The sequence below is a fragment of the Lytechinus pictus genome, chromosome 1 (assembly GCF_037042905.1).
Source record: "Lytechinus pictus isolate F3 Inbred chromosome 1, Lp3.0, whole genome shotgun sequence".
Classification (NCBI taxonomy): domain Eukaryota; kingdom Metazoa; phylum Echinodermata; class Echinoidea; order Temnopleuroida; family Toxopneustidae; genus Lytechinus; species Lytechinus pictus.
Window position 1 is genome coordinate 36171280 of NC_087245.1, and position 26332 is coordinate 36197611.

Consider the following 26332-nt stretch of genomic DNA (forward strand, 5'->3'; position numbering starts at 1 on the left):
CAAGGTTGAAGAAATGTCATTACACCACATATTGTTGTCTATATGTAGAATAAGTCTTAAACCAAGAAATAACAACAATGCAGGATTCCATATGAATTATGCATTTTAATCAAAATTTTGTGATCTAGCATATCAAATACTTTTGATAGATTAGTGCTCCTGTTAGGCCTTCATGTTAGTGACTATGGCATAAGCTATTTTCTCATATAATTGTACATTAAAGCAAGGTCGGTTGAATGACTTAAAAAAAAACATATTGATTTGAATTTAAAATATTGAAGGGCAAAATTTGTATAGTCTCTTGGAAATAATCCTTTTCAAGGATTTTGATATACAAGGGAGAATTGATTTAGGTCTATAATAACTTATTTCGCGGACTTTTTTTTTTTAATTGAGTTTACTTTTGCAGTTTTAAGGGACTCTGGACATTTCCCAGTATTAATATGATTGAAAATCTAAGTCAGATGGGATGCAATAAGACATGTAAGTTTAATGAGTAAATATTAATCCCGGTATTAATCCTATCGTGGGGCCCCTACTGGGATTTACTTGACTTAAGAATGTTGGTTATTTTAGTTATTTCATTAGGACTAGTGGGATTCAAAACTAGTGATGAAGTTACAGGTTCCGGTACAAACTTAGTAAAGCTTTCTTCTTCTTCTTCTTATGTTGGTGTGAGTGGCGATTAGTCATATTTGACTATTTTCATTTGGCAGTTTGCTTGTTTTTCTTCAAAGCTACCATACTTTGTATCTCAAGATGGCATCCTCCTGTGCGTACGTCGTGTGGAGAAGGCATGGCATGTTTTTTAAAAGACTGAGCATTTTGCAGGGGAAATTAACCAATTTTAGTCAGGAATTTTGGTGACTCACATTCTGCCAATAATATCAAAGATTTGATCGGTCATGAAGGAAATGTCGGAAAGGATGTGGAAGCAAAAGTAAGTAAACAAGAAGCAATTGCGTCAAGCCAGGCCAGGGCAACATGGCCATGGGCAAGGCAGCTCGAGGCGAGCTAGACAACCGGGAGCCCAGGGCGTGTATTGGGCTAGTCCAGATTGGACCTTGTTGTTTGGAAGTGCCTTTTCCCAAAGCTAACATAGAGGGCACATGTCTCCCAATCTCTAATCAGCGCCAATCCACTCATCTTCCTCGGAGGGAAGATGAGTGGATTGGCGCTGATTAGGAGGAAGATGAGTGGATTGGCGCTGATTAGAGATTGGGAGACATGTGCCAATCTCTAATCAGCGCCAATCCACTCATCTTCCTCGGAGGGAAGATGAGTGGATTGGCGCTGATTAGAGATTGGGAGACATGTGCCCTCTATGTTAGCTTTGGGAAAAGGCACTTCCAAACAACAAGGTCCAATCTGGACTAGTAATTGGGCCGGCATAGACACGGGACTAGGGTAATTTATGGTCAAAATATTTATAAAACTGAATTGTGAAAACAGAAATAGGGTGTCTGGAGAAAAATATTATTTTTCTTATTTCAAGAAAATATCACATTTTCTTTGTGAATTTGAAGAGAAATGACCTTCAGACTGACAGAAATGTAACATTTTTGAAAAAAATCCGATTATTGGCTGCAAAAGAGAAGAATGAAATTAGGTCAATTTTCAGCATTTTTCTGCCATAGACTGTGTAGTTAAGAAATGGACACACACAAATCCAAATTTTTAGCTTCCGAGAGCTGTTATAAATTCATTATTAATGCCAAAAACTTGTCCATAAAGAGTCCAATAGGATTTTTTATGCTCTTTCTGATGGTATGATTTTTATAAAGATTTGGAAACCAGATCACAATGAAAAATTGCGACAAAGTGAAAAAATTGTGCAAAACAGAAATTTCATTTTCCCATAGAAAACGCATGGGGAAATGGCAATCTCAACACACACAAAAATAAGGGTTTGCAATTTACCTCTAAATCCTTATTTAAAATGATCATATAAACTTGTCCTTACTGTCAAAAGAAGCCCCTGAATATTCTCTTTCCAAACATGCCAAACACAAGTTAATAATCAATTCAGATCACGTTTTTCTAGTAGCCTGAACTTCCCGAAAAAAATGTGCCACATTTTTCCCTAAATCAGCCTGTCTTATGCTGACACTTTTCAGTGTGGCTTCAGACACCCTAAGTCAGAAATTATGCACGTACCACGATTATATGGATGAAGGTCTAACGTGTGGCAGTATCCTGACATCGAAGCACAGACTGGAACCTCGGTCAAAGTAAAAAAAACGAAAAGTTCTGTCGCGGTAGCTCTCCTTTCAGTTTCAAAATTCAAAACAAAATGGCCGATCGAGACCGAGCGCTATAGCACTAGCACATATATAGACTTGGTCAAATTTGCGCATGCGCCCTACACCCTCGGTACCGGTCTCGATCGGCCATTTTGCTATAAATTCTGAAAGAAGGAGAGCTACCGCGACAGAACTTTTCGTTTTTTTGGAGGTTCCAGTCTGTGACTGTGCTTCGATGTCAGGATACTGCCACACGTTAGACCTTAATCCATATAATCGTGGTAAGTGCATTATTTCTGTTTTCACAATTCAGTTTTATAAATATTTTGAACGTAAATTACCCTAGTACCGTGTCTATGGCCAAATACACGGTAAGCCCCTGGGCTCCCGCTCGGGAGCTCCCTGGGTTAGACAGCTGGCAGCCGTCTGTTTCGAGGAGTTTTTAAACTTTTTTTTTTTTTCTCCTCGTACATAGCCTGGAGGCTTCTGGGGAGTAAAATTATTTTTACTATACTTAGGCTTACTCTCCATGAAGCCTGGGACGGCAGGGCATAGGGCTACACGCACCAAGTATTTTGGAGACAACAATGTTGCTAAAAAATACTTGATTTGTTTAACTTACTTATCACACAATTTTGTAAATGGGAAAGAAGTTCATTTCCCCCCATTAGGCACTTATAACCTTATTGTTACACGAAAAATGATACAAAAATTGAGAAAAATCTTGTAAGAAGATGAGCAGATACTCACAGATGATCTTGTCGCCATATTTCCGTCTTTGTTTCGTAGCCTAGTTACAAGAAGCGTATAAGAGAGGGCGACGATATCATGAGCAGTGCCAATTTAAATTTAAAAAAAAATACTTCAAGTTCAATCGTCCGATGAATATCATGAATTGTAAAATATTTGCATTAGCTAATAAATACTATATCTTACAATATTTATTAGCTAATGCAAATATTTTACAATTCATGATATTTATCGGCCGATTGAAGTATTTTTTTTTTTTAGGAATTGTCATCATAACTTAAAAATGTTATGGATCTAGTTCATGAAACTTGGACATAAGAGCAACCACGTACATGTATCCCTGAATATCATATGCGAGTTTCAGGAACATGGCCAAGGTCAAAGGTCATTTAAAAGTCGATGAACTCTGGCCATGTTCGGAGTATGTGTTGAATTGGCATCATAACTTAGAGGGTTTATGGATCTAGTGCTTGAAACATCGACATACGGGTAATCAAGTATGAATGATTGTTTTGCACATGTCTTAGGTCACATGATCCTGGTCAAAGGTCGTGATGGGTCAGTGGACATATTTTATTATCACATTTAGTGTTTTCTTCTATGAATAAATATTCATTAGCTGTTTTCAAAGGCAGCACTGCTGCTATATCTAATTGCGTAATGCAGGCGATACTGCCAGAGGCGTTCCACGTCTTATCATTATCATTTGACATTCGTGAAGTGTGATGATATTTAGGCGTATTCTGCATCAAGAGGTTTCTCACTTTCGTTTCTTGTTTCTTTTCCGTTTAGTTCTCATACGAAGGCCTACACGTTTGGCCCAACATTCCGAGCAGAGAACTCAAGGACAAGACGTCAATTGGCAGAATTCTATATGGTTGAAGGAGAGCTTGCTTTTCTAACTCGTGAAAAGATATCACTAAGGTAATTTTCTTTTTTTTTCTAAATTCTGGAGGTTTGTATCCACATCTAATTGATAATATGTTCTAATTCTCAGATTGTCTGATACAATTAATGATAACAGCTGGATTTATAAAGCACTTTTCGCCATAGGACACGAAGCACTGCTATTATTACCCCAGCTTTAGCTGCACTGCCTATTTAGGCGTTGAAGCATTTGAGGAATTTCTTCCTTCCGGGTACCCATTCACCTCACCTGGGTTGAGTGCAGCACAATGTGGGTAAATTTCTTGCTGAAGTAAAACTATCCATGGCTGGGAATCAAACTCATGTATTGAGAGACGAGAGTTCTACCCACTAGTAAGGACTAAAACCCGGGTCCCGCCCGGAAGCCTCGGGTACCCGGGTAGAAAAATCTATACCCGATACCCGAAAATTGCTTACCAGTATAACGTATAAATGTATTTAATTTGTATTGCGTAGTGTAAGACATGATTGTAACTCATCACAAAAGTACACAAGTCTCATTTTGAATCTCACCAATTACCCTCGAAATATCCATAAATATATAAGTTTTTCAAGTGATGATGTGACTGAGATCGTTCGATCGTCGCCATGTCTCTTTAGCAGCTTGAGCATACGAAGCGCCAGCCAACCACGTTCATGTACCATTTTCAGTTCATCATAAACCGAAAATAAGGTTTATCGCTAATCAGAATCGCAATGCATTATGGGAATGAAAAGGGGGCCGCTAGCCAGCTCTGCTAGCCAGCTCTGCACGTGCGCAGAGCTCGCTAACGGCCCCCTTTTTTATCTCATGATGCATTGCGGTTCTGATTAGCGATATACCTTATGGTAACACGATCGTGATTGACTGGCGCATTCGGCGCTCCGAAACTACCCGGAAATCAATTGACTTCTAAATAAAGGACTACGGTGTATTCTCTGTTAATATCCGTTTCCAACCTTGTGATTTGATCTGTAGTGCTTCTTTCTTTCCTGAATCCAGATTGGATAGGGGTGATGATATTATTTTCCTCTATATACCAATTCATTCTGTTCTTTATCAACCTTTCCATCAGTTTACATAATTGGTCGATAAGACGATGGATTAGAAGCTTCCTTTCCTTTTTTTAAGATTGGAATTTGTATAGCTTCTGACCATTGATATGGCAATAAGCTCTTAACCCATATTTCATTGAATAAATCTAGTATGACGTCAAATATCTTACCTGGAATTAGGCCTGACTTGAAACGGATATTTCAATATTCGGATACCCGACACTGAAAACCGGACGGCGGACGGGTATCCGAAATTTTACCCTGAAATATAAAAAATAATATCTATTTGCACTTATTTGAGTTATATTTAAGATTTTCAGTTATATTTGAGTTTTGAACCTATCCGATGATGGCGAGAGTCAGCATGCACTAATTAAAATATTTCTGAAAACCACAAAATTACGAGAAGCTGAATATTTTGGGTTGAATCTGTTTTCCAATCGGATTTGACTAATGTGAGTTAGCGTGAGGCTACTCAGGCTACGGCTACAAATGTAGATCAAATGACTGTGTAAGCTATTAGTAAATGACTATTATTTGAGTTATACAAGTCGGGCCTCGTTACAATCCCATTTAATGGTTGCGAGAGTATGTGTGTATATTTTTTAGTTCCGATCGAATGAAATAAGATGCAATGAATTTGACCGAGGCGAGTGTAAGTGCGAGTCTACTATTACTAAAAGTCTAAAACCAGACAGGGCTACATCATTCAGCTCACGCACGTGCTGTCCTGTCTAGACGTGTCTGGAGTGAATCGTTCGATATACATGTATATTTGGTCACATTACACTCGCTACACCTTCAAATGGGATCGTACTTGGAATATTTTCATTTTCATGGCGGGTTTCTCCCCAGTCCCCAAATTATAGCCAAGCTTCTCATTTCTCAACTTCTGAAACATAATCACACTTCTAACAAAGATTCAAGACAAGATTTAGTAACAGTAACTAATCACTTACATTCATCACCAGTAAGTTTTACTGCAAAACACGTTGATTCACAACCGACCACATACTCGGCGGGCGCACATCATAAACCTTTCTGGCACGATACCGCCTTTTAAGTATTGTTGTTAACGTGATGATGGATATCAAAATTTATAGTGGATATGCCATTTAAACTGAAATAAAGGAAAATGTGTGTTTTGTAATTTATATATTAAATTTTAATTCATGAAAGAGATTTTCAATTGACAATTATAATTCTTTCATAATTCTCATCATCATTCATCGCTATCTTCACCAATCTTGATAATCATTTAAAATCATTTTCACTAGCCATCACTCATCATCGTCATTCATTTCAGTTTCAATCTCATTATCATTCATCACAAAGTCCGCCATTATCATAATCACCAGTAAATCAGTATCATAATAATTGACAGTACACATTAAAACATAGTTTCATAGTTTAAAAAATAATCATCTTCATTGGTATTAACCAAAGTTGCTGTGAGAAAAAGTAGAATTCATTTTGCATTTGATGAATAAATTACAAGAAACAACATGACACACCCGAGTAACCCGATCAACATTTATTTGACGCTTAAATGGTTTCAAATTATCTTCATTCTTCACTCGCATTGAAAGTCGAGGTAAGAAAATATACGATGAGTTACGCATTTGAAATCATCAAAACATAAGACGGGAAAGAAAAACGATCTTAAGCGACACCATAGTAAAATCGCCATTGTTGTCAGAATGGAACTTTACTCCATTCACGGACGGTCATGATCCAAAACTGATATAAGGTCATGTTTCAAAACTGATATAAAAACGATGCTTTTCGGCGGGAATATATTACCGAAGAAGATTAATTGATATTGGTGATTATATTGGCAACTAAAACTTATAAATTTTGTTGGTGAGTCTTACTAAATTTAATGAGTTTTTGTGACAGGAAAGTGGTGAATCAGTGTCCACGGATACCCGAACCCGAAAAATGAAAACCGTTATCCATCCACGCGGGCGGAAACCGTTCGGATATCCGTTTGGTGGCAGCACTACCTGGAATGTTCCATATCATTTTGGCTTGAACATCATCCTTACCTGGGGCAGTGTCCTTGATTTCATTAATAGCACCTTGTATTTCACTCATGTTAAAAATATCATTTAGCACATGATCTTTGGTTGTACTTGCCTTTCCAATGTTGTTCTTGATTATATCTTCTCTCTCTTTCCTCCTGTTGGCTTCTAATTTGTCAAGGTTTGGGTCTATATGATTAAAACATTGAAGAAAAATAGATGCCTTTTCTTCCGCCGACTTTGCTATAGTTTTCCCATTGTCCAAGATCAAATCCGGTATTTTTGATTTACAACCTTTTATACCTTTTACTTTTTTCCAAACGGAGCTAATACTTACCATTCTGTTAAGTTTGGCACAGTAGTTTTTCCAATACTCTCTTTTTTTGCTTTTCTAAAAACTGTTTGTGCCTCCCTTTTTTTAATCAAATATTTCTCGAAATCTTCATAAAGGAATGTTTTACACATGAACCTGTTCTTAGCTTTATTTCTCTCCTTTGCGGCTCTGGAACATTCTTTGTTCCACCAAGGTACAGGCGATTTATCAATATGTTTTTTTACAGTCTTTTCTCTTTGTTTATCAAAAGAGGCAAGCATTGTGTCTACAAGTATATCGTATTTACCTTGTATATATCTAAATCCAAGTATTTGTCTTTTATATCCTCGAATCTGGATTCCATTTAAATCTTGTACAATTTCCAATTTATTTGTGCTTGTCTTCTACTCTTGGAAACACTGTACATATGTTTGTCTTGTTTCCAATATATCATGAATACTTTTATTAATACTAAACTTAATGACAAAATGGTCACTTCCAAAGTTATGTTCAGAGACCGCCCAATGGGTATAAACCACTGAACTGGAAATATGTGGAATACGTGTCCCTATTCCCAACGTACACAAAGCCGTGCGGCAACCAAGAGCATCGGGCTTCACGCTCGACTGAGCGCGCCGCCATTTTGCTAGGTCAATACTGGCTGGTCGACAAACGCTGCGTGTAGGCAGATGGGAGAAAGGAACGTGCTGTTTAAAGTTTTAGTTTGCTTTGTTACATCATGAACTATATGTTATTGAATACTTTCATAACTGAAAATGTTGATTTAGTCACACTTTTGTATTAAAGGGGAGTAAACATACAGACACAAAATCATGAAAAAAATCGACCTTCCACGCGCACACTGTGAAAAAGAAAGGCCCCACAACAAATATGCTTTCTGAGTAGGCCTACAATTTGTCTGAACAATAAAGGCCTACTAGCTGGTTGCATTAAAAAAAATATTTTAACGATTAGAAATCATGTCCCTTTTCTCTAGCTTTTTTTTTTAACCTCCCTTCTCATTCAACTATTCCTCTCATCTCATTTTCTCTGATCTTCCTCTTTTGTCCATCTCTCTTATCCTCCCTTTTCTCCATCCCCTTCTATTTCTTCCATTTCTACTTTCATGCCCCTCTCTCTCTTATTTCTCCCCTTTATCATCTCGATCTCCCTCTTTATTATTTTTCCTTTCTCTTTCATTTCTTCTTTCTCTCTGATTTTCCTCTTCTTTCTCATCTCTCTCTCTTACCTTCCCTTTCTCTCTATCCCCCTTATATCTCTCTTTTATTTCCTCTTATATCCCATCTCCCTTATATCGAGCCCTCTTTTATCTCCCTCTCGTCTCGCCTTTCTCTCCTCACCTCTTTCTCATCCCTTGTCATTTCCCCCTTTCTCTCTCTCTCTTTCTCTTTGATCTTCCTCTTCTTTCCATCTCTTCTTGTTGATCGTCTGTTTCTTTTTTTCTCTCTCCATCTTTATCATTTTGCCTTTCTCATTTCAACTTTCTCTATATAAATTTTGAGTAAATATTCCCTTCCCTCCCTCTCATACTGTTCAATCACACATTCAGGGTGAAAAATTGAATAGAAGTTTGAGGACAAGAAGGTTGTTACTTTTAAATGAAGCCTTCAAAGTTGGACCTTCTTGTGCTCAGCCATGAAATATCTACTAAGTACAGTGTATATAAAAATGGGCACAATAGAATTTAATTGAATTCTTATGAAATTTAATTTGGAAGAGCATGGATGTTGCACGACATATATGCTTACATATATACATCAATACACCTTTACATAAAGGAATGGGTGATGGATAAACAAAACCAAGTCAACTCTAACAAGTTTACTAATACAAATTAGAGCACTAATCAGAAAAGCATAGCAATGGTAATTCCATTTAAAAAGTTGTGGCACTTTAAATTTCGCTCATTTTCACATACCAGTTATATGCATATCCTGGTCAGTATGAAATATTCCACATGTCAAAAATTGCACAACAAGACCACTACCTCTTGTCAAATATTTTAACCCCTTTTTTTAAACTACATGAATTACCAGGTCCCATTACATTGTGCATATAGAAATATGTTTGTACATGATTGGCTTAATGACATTAAAATACACTTTGCCAAACTAAGTACATCAGTATTAATTTTATATTTATAGAGAAAACATATTGCATCTTGCACATACTTTCAATTGCCATAATGAAAAAAAGGAAGCTGAAGTAGCAAGAACATTCCTGAGTTAATTAATTGCACCCATACACACACATTGGATTGGTAATGGCTAAGAATTATTTTTTTTAAAGCAAGCAAGCAGTGACAACAAATCAATGAATACAAAAGTAATTGCACAATTCTGAGTTAAATCTATAAAATAATTGCACGTACTGGCACAAGTATAAACCACAGATGGACTGTGCAGATTTCCTGTATAATTGCATTCAATTTATCAAGTACCTTTACAGTGGAAAAGGTCCACCAATAATTGCACACTCTTGGCAAGGGAGAACTCACTGAATTAAGAGAAATTATAAACAAAATCTGCACAGTCCATTGTTTAAGTGCCTTCATGCCTTAGTCATTTCAAAAGTTTAGGACACAGTTTATGTACATTAAGTGATGGTTTGACAGAGGCCAAGAAATATCCTTTGTCAAGAAGTATTACCAAAAAAAAACCGATGATATGGCAAGGTAGTGCGTACACTGTAATATACAGTATATGAACACATTTCCAGTTAGGGCAAAGGGCAATTCATGAGTGTTCATTACTTTAAAAATGTAGACACCAACCAATTAAAATAGTGGCTTTTACAAAATATTATTGGATGATTGTAAATAAAATGCACTTGTAAGTGTAACAGACCTGACATGACATGTCATGGGAATGTCACATCCATTTTGTCTACAATTGTTCACTACAATTTTGTAAAATTCATGATGGATATTTAAATAGTCAAATAATCTCAGCAAGAACTATTTGAAAATTGTAAAATTCCAGAGTGTGATATGCTTTGAAATTAATGTCATGTCAGTTATGCAAGAATTACCATACATCATACATTTAGTTCATTACTTTCTTCTACGGCGCGTTCTCGAACAATTGACCTAGCAAAATGGCGGCGGTCACGCGACATATCGAGTTCGCCGGCAATGTTTTGCTTGGGTGAACATGTCTTCCACGGATTTCCAGTTCAGTGGTATAAACACTCATTTCTTTGGATATAAAAGTCAGGTCCAAAGAGGATTTTCCCCCACTGCGCGGGTCAATCCTAGTTGGAGTACCATCATTAAGTAAAACAAGATCATATTTATTCATAAAGTCTTCAACCGTCTTCCTGTTAACGTCCAAGGTGGCGCACGCCCAAAGTGGATTATGAGAGTTGAAATCACCACACACTATTACCTCACCTGTTCTTTACAATTTTTTATTATTTCTTCAAGCAAAGTGTGACTTATTTTGTACAAGGATTGTAAAAATTTACGAGTGAAAATATATTATTTTGTAAATAGATATCTACAATAATGTATTCACTATCCTCGGGAGTATTTATAACCTGAAATTATATAGATTCGTACAGGTATATTGCAAGTGCTCCACGTTTGTCATGTCTATTTTTGTTTACTAAATGATAAGGAAAACTTGTCATATTATATTCATAGTACCATGTTTCCTGAATGCAAATTATTCCCGGTTTCTCTTGAGTAGAGATATTTACTATACTTTCATATAAATTAAAGCCATGAGCATTCATGGATTGTGCGTTCCATTGAAGTATATTAACCATAAATAATGCGATGATGGTCACTGCAGTGGATGAAAGAAATCATAGATATGGGAGGGAGGATTGTGAAAGGGTAGGAAAGCTGAAGAATGAGAAAAGGATTGGAAAGCTGAAAATGATAGCAAAATGAGAGGGTGTAAGAGTTCCATCTGTCATGGCCATCATTCATTAGAAGTTGCTAGTCTTTCATGGATCATTTGGGGAAGTATATTTGTAATTCCCAGGCAAGATTTGGCAGCTTCTACAACAAGGCATATTCTATTGGAGTGGGTATGTTCGTGTTCCAAAAATTACAAACACAATAAAAGCTAAGAAGTCTATACTTCTCATTGTGATGTTTGCTTTCGGGCTCTTACTCTGGGTGTGGTTATTCCTATATTCCTCCTCGGACTGCACTGGCGAGGCCGTGGAATATACCTCGTCCCTAGGTGCCACTGGTGTACTAGATTGCTCTTTGCCAAAAATAAAAGGAGAAGCATTCCCCTTTTTTGGTTTATGGCTTGTCCTTTGGGGTTTTGGTTTGTCCGTGCTACGTGTACGTTGGGAGAGAAAACTGTGTTCCTCTTTTTGCGAGTGTACTCGATCTAACGCTTGCGCGGGAATAGACTCTGCTTTGATGTGGAATTTCTTTGTAGCTTCTGCGTAGGAGTTTTTTTCATTTTGTTTGATTGTGTAAATTTTAACGGCCTCTTTGTATGAGGTACATCCAAGATATGCTGCAGAGTGGTTTTGTTTGCATCTACAACACTTACGGGTCTCTTTGTTTGGACAGTCGTTGTAACTATGATCCTCTCCACATCGCACACAACGTACTTTGTTTTTGCAACTATCTGCCACGTGTCCAAACATTTGGCATTTGAAACATCTAGGTGGCGGAGGAACATGGTCAAATACTTCATAGCGTACATATGCGAAGTGAATTTCTTTTGGCACTTCTCTTCTCTCAAAAGTCAAAAGAACCAATGGGGTGTTTTTTAACTCCCCGTCGATTCTTTTCCAAAATCTTTTGACTCCTATGACCTTGTCCTTCCTCGATACCTCTATAATTCTTCATCTTCAACCTCAGTACTTACCTGTATAACTCCTTTTCTTATCTGGGTCATACCAATCTGCTTTGATACTTATGATAGCTATTCCTGCAAACTCTGTCATTGACTTCAACTTTTCTGCTTGTTGTTGGTTTTTACACATTATCTTTAAGTTATTTTTTCCCCTTTCTATCTTTTGCACTTGCCCCACGTTTTCGTTTAGAAATTTTGCCCTTTTGATCGGATTGATTTTGACTACATTCGATTGTATTCCTTCTCAAGTGAACCAGTCAGCCCTTGTTGCTTGACAGGCGAGTTATTAATTGTACTGATCCTTGCTCTTTTAGACTTTCTTTGAGTACTTCTAACCTTCTTTGGAATAGTATGCCACTCTCCTTCTGTTGTCTTGTCTTGTCTTGTCTTGGGTTAAGTCGGCATATGCAGACTTGCTGTACTCCGCCAACTTTATTGATGTGTGTGAAATCACCAAGTAAGCAGGTCACTTGCTAGGTTTTTGATTGAGTTTGGATTTGAAAGAGTCTAATGAGTTTATCAATGTTGTGTCCATGTTTAACTCGTTCCAATCTTTGGTAGTTCGAGGGAAGAAGCTGTATCTATGAGCATCCCTTTTGACTAGTAGACGCTGGAGCTTGATACTATTTCCTCTAGTCTGCCGGGTGTTTTGCTGGATGAAGTTTTTGGGGTTGATGGCAACAAGACCTTTGATTATTTGGAACATTAGGCTCAGTTCCAAATAATCAAAGGTCTTGTTGCCATCAACCCCAAAAACTTCATCCAGCAAAACACCCGGCAAGATATCCTTAGCTTCGGTGATAGTTTGATCACGAAATACATTGTCAGCCACCATAGGCGATGCCGCGATGGTGGGTGAATTCTATCTTGCGATTGGTAATAAATTGCGCTAGCGTAATCTTCATACGCCTCCTCTGGCGAGGAGGCAGAAGTAGCCATTTCAATAATCACAGACACATTTGTTATCCTTCTTTGTTATGTTTGTTAATGTTATAAAGTTAGGTGCTAATGGGTGAATAAATGGAAACGCCAAGTCGGTTAAATCTTACCTTATAATGTGCAAACAAATATAACAAACAATATACTTTGGAGCCAACAGTCTGTGTTAGACTTTGAGTAAAACTCGGTGAAACTTACAAGTTTAAGGCTGTCAGGACTTGTCCGTTTGTTGTCCTGGCGTCCACGTGGTTTGGATAGGCCTTTCGAAATTCCCGCCACTTTCTACCATGTTAGCTTCGGCGTGTTTACTCTCGTACGCCCGGTCTTCTTTTCTAAAAACTGCTAAAATCCCTTTGTCATTGAATTGCTACGCATGCTCTTCTAGACGTTCATGCGTTCTCAATTCACTCCAAACGTCCCAATTGAACAGTGCACCACTGATTGTGTTTGTGTTTGTGTTCTGTGTTTTGTAATTGAGTTTTCAATCGTGATTCATGCTGCTGCTTATATTTGAGAATCGACATTTAACACACCCTTTAAATAGATCCGTCTTGTTTCTTGAGCCAGTGGGTGTTTTTTTTTTCTTCTCACCCATCCAAACCATCAAAGTCTGCCTTTCCTAGGGTGTTTGATCCTCACATTTTACAATGTATATATCTACTCATATGATTTTTTTACCTGATAAATAATTTGAATTGAAAAAAATGTACTTATTCTCGTAAGCTGTTTTACTCTCAATAGGCCCCATTGCTTCATTATCTTATGAACATCACTCCTTGTTGTTGCAGGTCATGGAAGACTTTGTGAAATCAGTTGCCAATACCGTCTACACAAAGAGCTCAGAGGATGTCCAATTTATTGGGGACAGAATCAACGAAGGAACCAAACATGCGGTGAGTGGATTTTGGTTCAGTGAAAGACAGTGTTTTCACTTTGAAGGAAATTGACAGAATTCCAGGAAATGTGGATCATTTTCAGGTGATTTTGGGGAAATGAAAAATTCCAGGAAATTTCCTGGAAATCAGAAAATTACAATTAAACATAGCAACTTTCAATATTCATGTTATATTTTAAAGAATTATTTGCTTCATACGTAGCCCGCAGGCCACTCGCATTTTGTAATTTTGTTGCTATTTTTAAAAAGTGCATTCAACAGAAAGCGTTGATTTTGATTTTGGTCACTTGGACCAAATTTAGGCTTGCTTAGTTAATGTCCGATTTTCGTTGAAAATAAATTTTGAAAATTCCAGGAAATGTCTATGAATTTCAGGAAATTTGTTAGTCAGTTTCGGTAAAATTTGTTTTGGATCTGTGGAAACACTGGTGAAAGATGTCATTTCAATCGCAATGTACAGGGACTATCTAGGGTCCTGTTTTGTAAGGACTTGTTTTAATAACAAGTGCAAAATTTCTATAACAAAGTTGCCATCGGCCAATCAGATTGAAGGGTTTCTGTAGCTTTGAACTGTTATTGTAAAATTGATATTCAATTCAATTTATTTTTCTCGGTATAAAAACAACAATACAAATAGTATAAACATGAAATAAATCGGACATAGACATAAATAAAGTATTATATTGAAAGGGTAGCAGCCAAAAAGAAATTAACCTTATGTATGGCCGACCCAAATAAGATAACATATCATTTTAACAATTAAAGTAGAAAAAGGGAAACTATTACCTAACTAACCCAAACAAACAATCAAATTAATAATTAAGTAAAAAATGAATAAGTAGTGATGATCTGGTATTTACAATTCCTGCTAAAAACGTTAAGAGAGCAACTATCCTTAAGTTCCTTTGATAATGTATTCCAGATTAATGGTCCCCTATAAAAAATTGAATTTTTAAATAATTTTGTTCTTAGTTTAGGTCTATGAAAATCATTATTGCCCCTGGTTGTATAATTATGTATATTACGATTTAAAACAAAATAATTACATATTGATTAAGGCAAAAGATATTTATAACACTTATACATAGAAATTGCAGTTTCATAATCACAAATGTCTTGAAATTTTAAAATCCTCTGAGACTTAAAAATTGTTCTGTATGAGCATAAAAAGATGAATGGTTAACAATTCTTATTGCACGTTTTTTGAAGTTCAAAACTTCTATCCAGGTGTGAATAAGAAGCACTGCCCCAGGCAAGAATACCGTAACTTAAAAAGGTGCAGCAAGTGCATAATAAATAATTCGTTAAAAAGTAATTGGAAAATTGCGTAATCTGTACAAAATGCCTATGATTTTGTAAATTGTATTACAAATCAAATCAATATGAGGAACCCATAGCAATTTACTATCAATTATAATACCAAGAAATTTGACTTGCGATGCCTTTGCTACACTAAAATTTGCCAACTGCACCTGCAGATTGTCAATGCATATTTTTTTATTTGTAAAAATCATATACTGTTTTTGAGAAATATTTACAGATAATTCATTAATGGTCAACCAAGAAGTTAACTTTTTTAATTCATTATTGCACTTGCAGAACATCAATATTATCATGTGACATAAAAATATTTGTATCATCGGCAAATAAAATATATTTCAATTTCGAAGATACATTGCACAGATCATTTAAATACAAAGTAAATAAAAGGGACCCGAGGATAGAACCTTGGGGCACTCCACACCTTAAGTCCTTTTAATTAGATTGTTGACTATTTAAAGTTACAAATTGTTGTCTATGACTTAAATAATTGTTTAAAAGATCCCAAATTTTTCCCCTTATTCCATATTTGAATAATTTTTTCATGAGTATTCTATGGTCAAGTGTGTCAAACGCTTTCTGTAAATCTGAAAATAAGCCAATTGATACACCTTTCATTTCGATAACACTAGTAATACTTTGAATAAAATCAAGTAATGCTGAAGATGTGGAATACCCCACCTGAAATCCATGTTGGTTCGGACTAATAATAATGCACTCATTGATAAAATTCAGTAATCTAACATATAAAATAGTTGTATTATTTTAAGCATCGCGATTGGCCAATACGTGTCACATGACATCCAACTTTTTTGTGCACTGCACAGCAGTGCAAAAGGTGCGCAACAAAAATTGACATTGCACGCTCAAGCAGACTAGTCCGGTAGAAGTCCCGAGAGAAGTCCAACAAAACTGTACTAGCTGTAACTTTTAAAGAATTTGTTTCTGTGTTGCTATTTTATAAAACATGTAATGCACTTGCTCTGTCATGCATAAAAGTAAATGCAGAGAAAGCTCGGTTTCTTCAGATGGTGCACACTGGGCACTCGCCATCAGTGGCTCGTGCACAGTGCGGCACCTATCTAAAGAAACCTTGCGTGCTCTGCATTTCCACTAACGCACTCGGCTGCATGCATTATTTGTATAATATAGTTTAATGAAACAGACTGCAGTTCTGGTAGGCAATATATAGCAATATTAAGATACATGTATGAGATTATCTGGAATTCCTTTCTAATTTTTGAGATCAATATCTATGTATTTATAATTAACCCTACATAGCTGGGGAGGGGGCAATTTAGCCTGTCCCCATCACAAGAAATCTGTAACATGCAAAGCTTGCCCCACAATATCTAATGACTTGTCTTTTGAAATCCTGTTTTTAGTGGGGCATCGGAAATTTACGAAGAATTACATGATGACTGGAATATTGGAGGCCAATTCTCTCATTTTTATGCCCTCGAAGATGAAGTTCGGAGGGGGCATTAAGCGTTGCCCATGTCCGTAATGTGCATATTGTTTAAAGATTTGGTCACCCTAATTGCTATAATTTGACTTTTAGGATGGTATGTAATTATCTCAATGCTACTTGGACACCATGCCCATGTCACAGCAGGTTTTGCTCAATAAGTTCATAAAAATGAGTCTGAAAGTCTCAAAATTTCCAGTAAATATATTTATTTTATTTATTTATTTATTAAAATATCTTTATACAGGATAACAGGCTCAGATTGACTGTTTTTCAGCCTGGTCCTGTTAACATAAAATAACAATATATACATAATAGATAGAAGAGTAACTTGGGTTCTGTACAGTAATGAGTGAATTCAATAACATTTAAAATCAAAATTATCACTAATACAAAATTGTTCGAAGATAAAATACACCACCAGTCACAAATTCCCAGACTCACCACTACCTGCCTCCGCCAGAGAACAATAGAATCAGTGGACCAAATCCATTGCTCTCCGGCCGAAACAGGCAATAGTGATTCAATGAATGGTGATCGGTACCGTATTCATTTTTTTTTTTTTATTATGAAATGGGAAAACTATCCTGTAGACAATACAATAAAGTTCTGTGAAATATAAATTAAGATGTATAATATCATTGACATAGTAAATACAAAATTCAACAAAATTTATGAAGGAAATTAAGAATATAATTATCAATGAGCATATCATACTAGACTTAAGTATAAAATTTTACAAAATAAAAATCGCCAAGTTAAGTAATGAAAGCTTATTTGCTAAGAGTACGAATTATATTACATAAAAATCATTCATTCCAACATATTTGATATCCCAAATCATTAACAAAATCAAAATATAATAATAAAGTAAAATGGAACAAAAAGCATATAATATTAATTATTGAAATAAAACTTCTTATAAATCAATTTAAATGTTTCGATAGTTTGTGCATTTTGAATATTATGGGGTATGTCGTTCCATCGTTTGGCACCGGAAAATCTGAAAGCTTGTTTGAAAATTGAAAGGTGAACAACGGGTGCAACTACGTTAAGGCTATCATTATTTCTTGTATGGTAATTATGTCGGTCACAGACCATTTCAATGTCATTACAAAGTTGGGGAGGGGCTAATCCATGTATACATTTAAACATTTGTGTGGCAAGAAAGTATTCTTTTCGTTCATCCATATCAGTCCAGGAAAGGTTTTTTACAAATGTTTTAAGAGAAATATTTTGATCAAATTTTCCAGTTATGTAACGTGCGGCTCTTTTTTGCAATCTATAAATTTTGCTTTTGTTTTTATCGGTAGTATTTCCCCAAATAGGTAGTCCATAATCGATGCAAGGTTGTATTGTAAATTTATAAAGGATGTTTAATAATGAAGGACTTAAAAATTTTCTTAATTTTCCAAGGGAACGGATCTTGAATCCAATGGATATGCATAAGTTATTGACGTGAATGTCCCATTTATGTTCTTTATATGAATGTAAAGTGTACAAACAATAAATGTATAGTATAATTAGTATCCAGTTATGCTGAAATGTCACATTTTTGGCCCCAATTTCATGGAAATACTCATGTTTATCACTTTTTTAATGTGACTCCTTTTTTATGCTCTTTTTTTTTTACAGACTCTCGTATACAGAAGCCATCTCATTATTGGACAGACATAAAGATCAATTTGAATTCAAACCATTAGTAAGTAGATAGGCCTTCTATCATACAAGGGAATGTCCACCCCAACAAAAAAGTTGATTTGAAATGAGAGAGGAGAATTAAGCAAACTTAATGCTGAAAATTTCATTAAAATCTGATGTAAAAATAAGAAAGCTATGACATTTTAAAGTTTCGCTATTCTATGTATGTAAATGAAGGAATTGATGACGTCAGCCACTCGCTATTTCTTTTGCATTTTATTTTAAGAAATATTAAATATCTTAGTTTTCTCATTATAAAGTAAAATAAAGCTTGAATTTTAGTCTGAAAATCTAAATTTGTTTGTTATATTTATGCCTTCACCCACTGCAGGTGTTGCCAGAGTCATTGGCCCTAATTTACAAAGGTAGTTTTGAGAACCATTGGTTGAACCCGTGGTTTATCCAGATTTCCTATATATGGGCAATTCCATAAATTTGTAAGTCTGACCCCCTATATGCGGGACCTTTGTGAAATGTTCTGTCCATAATTTCTGGTTCTTATGACAGTCTGTAATGTTCTCAAAGGACCATGATTTGGTCAGTTTATGAAGTAGAGTAAGACTTGATTAAAAAAAATGTTGATCATTTTATGGAATCGCTTCATTTACTGAGTAAAAATAAAAAATCCAGCGCTGATAACGTGTTTTTGTCACAAAGCGCCAGATTGATGCCTATTGCCTTGGTTGAGCATGCTATTTTATTCATCAATCTGCTGTTTTAAACAGTTGACTCATTAATTCAAACAGTGGACTCAACCATGGCAATAAGTTCATATCTAGAAACGGTGAAGGCATAAATTTTTACTATGTGTAGTATGTATCCATGTAGTTTATCTCAGACTTTAGACGTGTAGAAGCATTAATCTAGTTTATTTCCTTCATTGTCTCCTTGTATTCAGGGGGCCATTTCATAAAGCTGTTCGTAAGTTAAGAGCGACTTTAAGGACGACTGGTGATACTTTCTTACGCGCAAATCCATCGCTAATGAATATACCATTCGCCATAAGAATGGATCACCAGTCTTAACTTACAAACAGCATTATGAAACACCCACCTGGTATCAAACAAACTCCATGAACATTCAACAGGTTTGTGCAGTTATTTATCTCAGAGTTTAGAAGGGCAGAGGCATTAATCAATTTTTCTTTCATTTATGCTTTTGCTTTTATACAGTGGGGCTTTGACCTGCAGTCTGAACACGAGGCCTTCTTGGTTTGTCACTGTGGGAACATCCCTGTCTTTGTAGTGGACTACCCAAAGTATATCAAACCTTTCTATGCTAGGCTGAATAGCGATGACAAAACGGTGAGTAGCTGGTTTGACATATTGCATTAACACATAGCTGAAATCAGATCATTTAACCCTTAATAAACTGGGGGGGGGGGTCAATTTGACCCCCCCTCGACAAATTTCGTCAGTACGCCGTCGAGCGAAATTTTTTGAAAGCGCCGCTCACTGACTTTTTACTTTCAAGTCTTGCACGTCTTTTGAGACCAAACTTGCAACGCCCGGGTACGCGGTTCCGAAATTACACAATATTTTGTAAGGGCATGTCGGTCCCAAAATTGCTCAAAAACGTGATTACGTGGACAAAGTCAGTGCAAATTGTGTTTTTTAACCAAAAATCATAAATGTATGATTATTTTTAGTTTTGTTGGTTTAGATGGATTTATTTTATGTTATTTATGATTGCAAAAGTGTCACCGACAAAGTTTAATCGAAAAAATGAATAAATACATACAAATAAAAAAAAGATACATACGAAATTAATTATTTTTCAGCAATTTTTTGTAGATTTTTGTTTAAAAATGTAAAAATCTATATGTTCACCAATAATTAGCATTCTACTAGTTGTATAAATTGAGTTAAAGGCAAAAACATACCAAAAAAAAAACAAAATTTAGGGCAAATTTCATACTCTTATTTGCATATTTGATTAATGAAAAAATATAAGCAATTAATTTTTTGAAAATTTGACTATACAGTCTTGTAGTTTACATCTGGGTCTACGCATGTGCAAATTTTTAGCGGCGATCGCGAAATCAACGGCTGAGATCTGGGGGGGGGGGTCAATATGACAAGTATATGTTTGTCTGCAATAGCCCAGTTAAGATAGGGTTAAATTCATTTTAAAAATGGCAAATTTAAATGTCTATTTAGTCCACCCCAACAAAAAGTTAGGCCGAATATTCATCAAAATTTGATGTAATAATAAAAACAGTTGTATGCTCATCCTGGTCAGTATGCAAATGAGGGAACTAATGACAATGATCATTTCATCAGTTTCTTATGTATTATATGAAATATCTGAATTTTCTCCGCATTATAATGTGAAACAATACTTGTAATTCACTTTTCCTTGAATGTGTGGTATTGTCATTGTTATCTATTGTGATTTGATGAAAAGTCTATCTCTTGTCAAATCCGCAAAAAATGAATGATGTATAATTTAAAGAATGAAATATCAAAGAAAAGTGAATGGGCACCATCATTTACTCTCCAATTTGCATTTCACTGTTTTGTACAAAATAAGTGAAATTAAAAAATATCATAACTTTCTTATTTTGCATCCAATTTTGATGAAATTTTCAGTGTTATGCTCATTTGATTTTTCTCTTCTGGACTTGACCTCTAATGGAATATGTGTCGCAGTCAGAGGCTGAGTAGAAGAGCCTTGTCTTACAAAGATTTGTGATTGATCCAATTAATCACAACTAGTAAAGTGCATTTCATAATTCTTTATACAGGGGTCCGTTGCAGAAAGAGTTGCGTTTAAACGCAAGTCAATAAATCAATTGCAAGTCCCAAATGCGCGCTGTTGATTGGTAGAAAATCAAGTTGTGCATGGCCCGTTGCAGAAAGAGTTGCAATCAATCGCAACTATAAACATCATGCGCAACTTGATTTTCTACCAATCAACAGCGCGCATTTGGGACTTGCGTTTAAACGCAACTCTTTCTGCAACGGACCCCAGTATAAAGAATTGCAGGAAATGTCATCAATGTCCCTTTGTTGATGAGCAGGAGCAAAGAGATTTGCCAAGACGTTGATGGTTGTAGAAGTATATGTCATATAATATTTCGAAATTACACATGCGTTTTAGATGTTGGGGTCGCTGGCTTGCCATAGTTGTGAAGGGGCCCGAGTGTACAATGAAAACTACAGTACTTTATGACTACAAATTTCTTTTCAATATTTTACCCCAGGCAGCAGTTGTAGATCTGTTGGTTCCAAGAGTAGGCGAGTTGATCGGTGGTGGCCGTAGCTTGAGAGAGGAACGTCTTGATGAACTCCAACATAGAACAAAGCACCTGGGACTACAGGATTCTAATTACCAATGGTATGTAGTGCAAGACCCTAGTTCCAGCAACATTGAAGCTAAAGCCTGGCTCTTGCCGTTGGGCAATTCCATAAAATATGTATGTCCGACCCCCTATATGTGGGACTTTCATGAAATTTTCTGTCTCTGATTTCTTGTTCTTTTGACAGTCTTTTAATGCTCTCGAATGACCAGTCAGTTTTTAAAGTGAAGTAAGACTTGAGAAAAATGGGGTCAGACGTACAAGAAGGTTGATCATTTTATGGAATTGCCCCTTTGCATTTTAAGCTGCGTATTGCTGCGTAAGCCTCCCCAAAAAAGCAATACGCAGCCCAGCGCAGCATACTATGCAACAAAGTATTCCGTTGCAATTATACTTTTACCATGGTTATGCACGCTATTTTATTCACGAGTCCACTGTTTTGAATTGATGAGTCTACTGTTCAAAGCAATGGTCTCGTGAATGAAATAATGTGCTCACCATGACAACCTGTGGCAAAAGTGTGCATCACCATTGGACATTTTTCATTATACATGGTAAAATGAGCGTAATTTATACAGGAAATTTGCATACAACTATGGTTTTCAAAACCACCTTTGTGAATTTGTGCCTTTTAGTGGCAGCAAATTTGGAATTGACTTTGTTTTAATTTAGAGTGAAGCTCAAACCACACAGGAATTTTCAGTATGAATAGAGATCTTATAGGCTGGTGGCAAAGAATTTAGAAGTGAATTTGGTTAATTCATTACAGGGAGGCTCGAACTATACTGGAATTTCGATTTCAGAATTCAAAAATTGTACAGAACTTTTATCGTGAAGATTTTATGGGTTGGAATTTTCATATCAAGTGCTAATGCAATTTCATTGATCGCAACGTAGTGTGCATTTTACGCCTGGCTTAATGATTAAATACTTGCTTTTGCTTCTCCAGGTATCTGGATTTAAGACGCTTTTGAACAGTTCCCCATGGTGGCTTTGGACTTGTGGCTTTGGACTTGGGTTTGAGCGCCTGCTAGGGTACTTACTTGGTGTGGACCACATACGAGATGTCATTCCCTTCCCACGATTCCCTGGCTCCTGCCCTCTCTGATGGTAGCTCTGTCAAACTTCTTAATGGGGACATCTTCTGATTGTGGTGTGATGGTGCTGATTTTACCCGACTGCTGAGAACGGATGATGAATGTCTGCTAGCAACCAGAGGACAGATGGCTTTGCATCCTTGCAGAGGGACCTGGACATGAGGTTCAGGGGAAACCAGGAAGTGGGGGGGGGGTGTTTCACAAAGATTTAAGTGCGACATATGGGGTGTTGCAGGAAACTTGCAGTTGATCGCAAGACAGTTTTAGGACCACAAATCAATGGAAAGTCTCCCTTTTCATTGCAATTTTGCAAATATTTCCCTGCAACCCCCCCCCCTAGGAGTCGCACTTAAATTTAAGTAGCGCACTTTATGTGCACTACCGTGTGCTAGCGTTTAAGCATGACTCAAAGTCCCTCTTATCTTTTGTGAATCGCCCATCAGGACCTAGGCCTCGCATCAAACACAGGAATCTGTGTTACGAAGATCACTGTCCTACCATTGCGCGCTACCATTGGGAATGTTTCTTGGAACAAATAGTTATTTTCACAGACTAATTCTCTCTAAGCCAATCAGATACAAGGAATATGGTAGCTTATAACAGAAGTCAGTAAAGTCCAAGTGCACACTATGCGATCCGATACAACAGAAGTCAGTAAAGTCCAAGCGCACACTATGTGATCCGATACAATACAGTTTTTTTAATGAATTGCATTTTGCATTAAATATGAAAGTGCCAAGGAGTAAAAGTATTTCATTTGAAGACAGGCATAATGTTAGGAATAATAAAATCATAATTTTGCTTTGCGGCAAGCCCTGTGGTCGGAGTAATGTCCAAAGTGGCTTCAAGTCGCAGCCGTTGGTGACATTATGATTTGGAATTGAATTTGCTTTTATCCCTACACGGATGCTCGAATTAAACTGAATTTCGATTGTAATAGTCAATCCACTTTTTTTAACTCTACTCGCTAAGATTTCATAAGTTGGAATGTTCATATCAAATGTTATTGGAATTTCTTTGAAATTTGGATTGCAACGAATCGTATAGTGTGCGCTGGGGTTTTGAGTCACTATTTGTTACATTGCATGCTCCCCTGATATACCATATTTTATCAAGGGTTATTATCTAATACTTACTGATATTATCCGAAAAATTGACAATTATGAGGTCAGTATGGTAAGGTCCCCTAAGACTGCGCAGGCCCCTTGTCTGCGCACATGCGTATCTGCGCGACTCTAGCAAAAGAAGATACACGACGACCACAGACTTTACATGACTTTAAAATACATAGAAACATATTCATGAAAAAAACTAACTCAAAATGATGGAAAATCAATAATTTGGGGGCATTTATGTGACGGCCTCCAAATGCAGCCTTTTTCATAAAAATCCCTGAAATCGTGTGTAAAGTGAATGGGTGCGCAGACATGTGGCTCTCCATTATTCTGTTTAATCTGAAAATGACTTGCTGATGTTTTTTCCAAGAAAATCATATATTTCTCTAAAATTCTTATGAGATTTCAACTGTAAATTTTCTTGAAAATAAAGAAAAATCATGATTAATATTAATCTAAATTTTTAGGTGCGCAGACATGGCTCCTTCCCCCTTCAATCAAAAGTGAATGTAGTCTAACTACTTCAGACTCTGCATCATGCATTCTGTGGAAAATCAAAGGTCTTTGCCTGCAGACTACTAAAGGCTTTGAAGAAGTTAGTGCAATATTATACAAATAATGCATGGCTCAGTGCATTGGGTCAGCATGCGATAACTCTGTCTGGAAACCATACATTTATGTCAATGGGTCATCGACATCATTGCCCTCTTTGTGACCTTGGATTATCACAGTTTTAAGGGTAAATGAAAAAGAGAAAAAAATTGATCTTTCAAAGTCGGAAATGTAACACTCCTGGAATATTGCATTGCATAATGCAGGCAATATCTATTTAACATTGGAGATTTCTGCCACATTAATCAAATCTACCAAGAGTCATATATTTGGGTTTTTTTAATCCAATATGGGACTTAATGTGCTTTTGCTATTCATGAACCCATTTTATATTTTTTATGTAGACTTTTTGTAGCAGGAGCAGGTCCAAGCTATTTTCTCTTTGCTTACAGTTAAAATATCAGAATTATCAGTTCTTTCATTAGTAGATGCAAACTCTGTTAGCCATGGTTACTACATGTAGGAGTCAATAAGTTGTGCATTGGTTAGAAATGATTTGCAAGTATTTTTAGTCTTTGAATTATGATCATTTAGAATTAGGCTGAGTATTTGTGGTTTAAAAGCCTGTCTTCAGTTTTGAAAAAGGCTAAAAAATGTAAAATATTCTTGATCATTTTACATTTTGATTTTAAGACTTTGTAGTAGCTGATTAATTTTCTTTTTTTTTCATCCCCCAATTCTCTGACAATTTAAATATTCAAACCAAACATATTTAGTGCCCTCTATCAGTGATATTTTGTGTTCCTTTGATAGGGCTTTTTGAACATTTAATCTTACAAATTTAGGGATTTATTATTATTTATTATAGTCAAAGATTATGTCCTAAAATCTTCAGTCCAGTCCATGCCTTGGAATAGGTTAACAAATACGTAAACCTCGTAGTTTATTTTGACCGGGCACCCAATCAGAATACATTGTCATGTACATGTAAAATGGCAATTTTTTTCACCTGTAAAACTCATTTTTATTTCATATCCTCCACATCTGAAATGTTTTAGGGCATACAGTACACATTCATATAGTGTAGTAATGAATTGCAATTACCATAGTGACATTTTGGTGGATTTACCAAGACTAAAAACAGGCTTTAAGTTAATGTATAATTTTTCTCAGTAAAGTTGTGATTTTGTGATTATTTTGTGTTGACTAGTCTGCAAAAGTGGATCCAAAGGTTTTCCAGAGTTTTTGCCGTTTTGAGTTTTATCTCTGGTTTTTTACCCTGGACCTACTTGTCGTAGAATTTTTCAACACAAAATTTTCACTCCCCTGCGCAGCAGGGACAAATGTCACATAGGTCATTATTTGAAATTAGGTTAGGTTTGCAATATATTCTCGGTCTGGCACTGGCGGGGTGTAACATTTGATTGCATGGAGTTAATGATCCATGTGCATGTATATTTTTCTAATTTTTTCATACTCCCATTAATACATGGTGCCAGTTATATGCTTTTCTGTTTGTTAAGTAAAAAGTCCAAGAGTATTTAGGCCTGTTAAGGAAGTACTTAAATATAAATTATCAGATTGTTTTGGATATTTGAAAAGTATATGCAGAGTTGCCAATTAGTGGGATTTGTTCTAAATAATTAATAGGATTTTTAAGGGGAAATCGACACTAAATAAGGTTTTCCCCTAGAAATATGATTTTTGAAACTTGTAAGAATTATGATTTTTAGTATGCTTCGTTTTCACAAAAATCTTAAAGAAAAATAAGATTGTAGGCTTGACGATAAGATAAAAAGAAATAA

General features: G+C 36.0%; 1 protein-coding gene across 2 annotated transcripts; it reads left to right on the plus strand.

Moving 5' to 3' along the window:
• Positions 1-749: 749 nt before the first annotated feature.
• LOC129282041 (asparagine--tRNA ligase-like) lies at positions 750-26281 on the plus strand. 2 transcript variants are annotated; one of them, XM_064101597.1, is made up of 7 exons: positions 750-940; positions 3786-3917; positions 13867-13971; positions 18397-18463; positions 19635-19766; positions 21668-21801; positions 22713-26281. In XM_064101597.1, exons 3-7 carry the CDS (start codon positions 13925-13927, stop codon positions 22735-22737), a joined length of 405 nt encoding a protein of 134 aa, XP_063957667.1. In that variant the 5' UTR covers positions 750-940; positions 3786-3917; positions 13867-13924; the 3' UTR covers positions 22738-26281. The 2 variants fall into 2 exon arrangements, with proteins under 2 accessions (XP_063957667.1, XP_063957671.1); XM_064101601.1 differs by lacking the exon at positions 18397-18463.
• Positions 26282-26332: the final 51 nt, after the last annotated feature.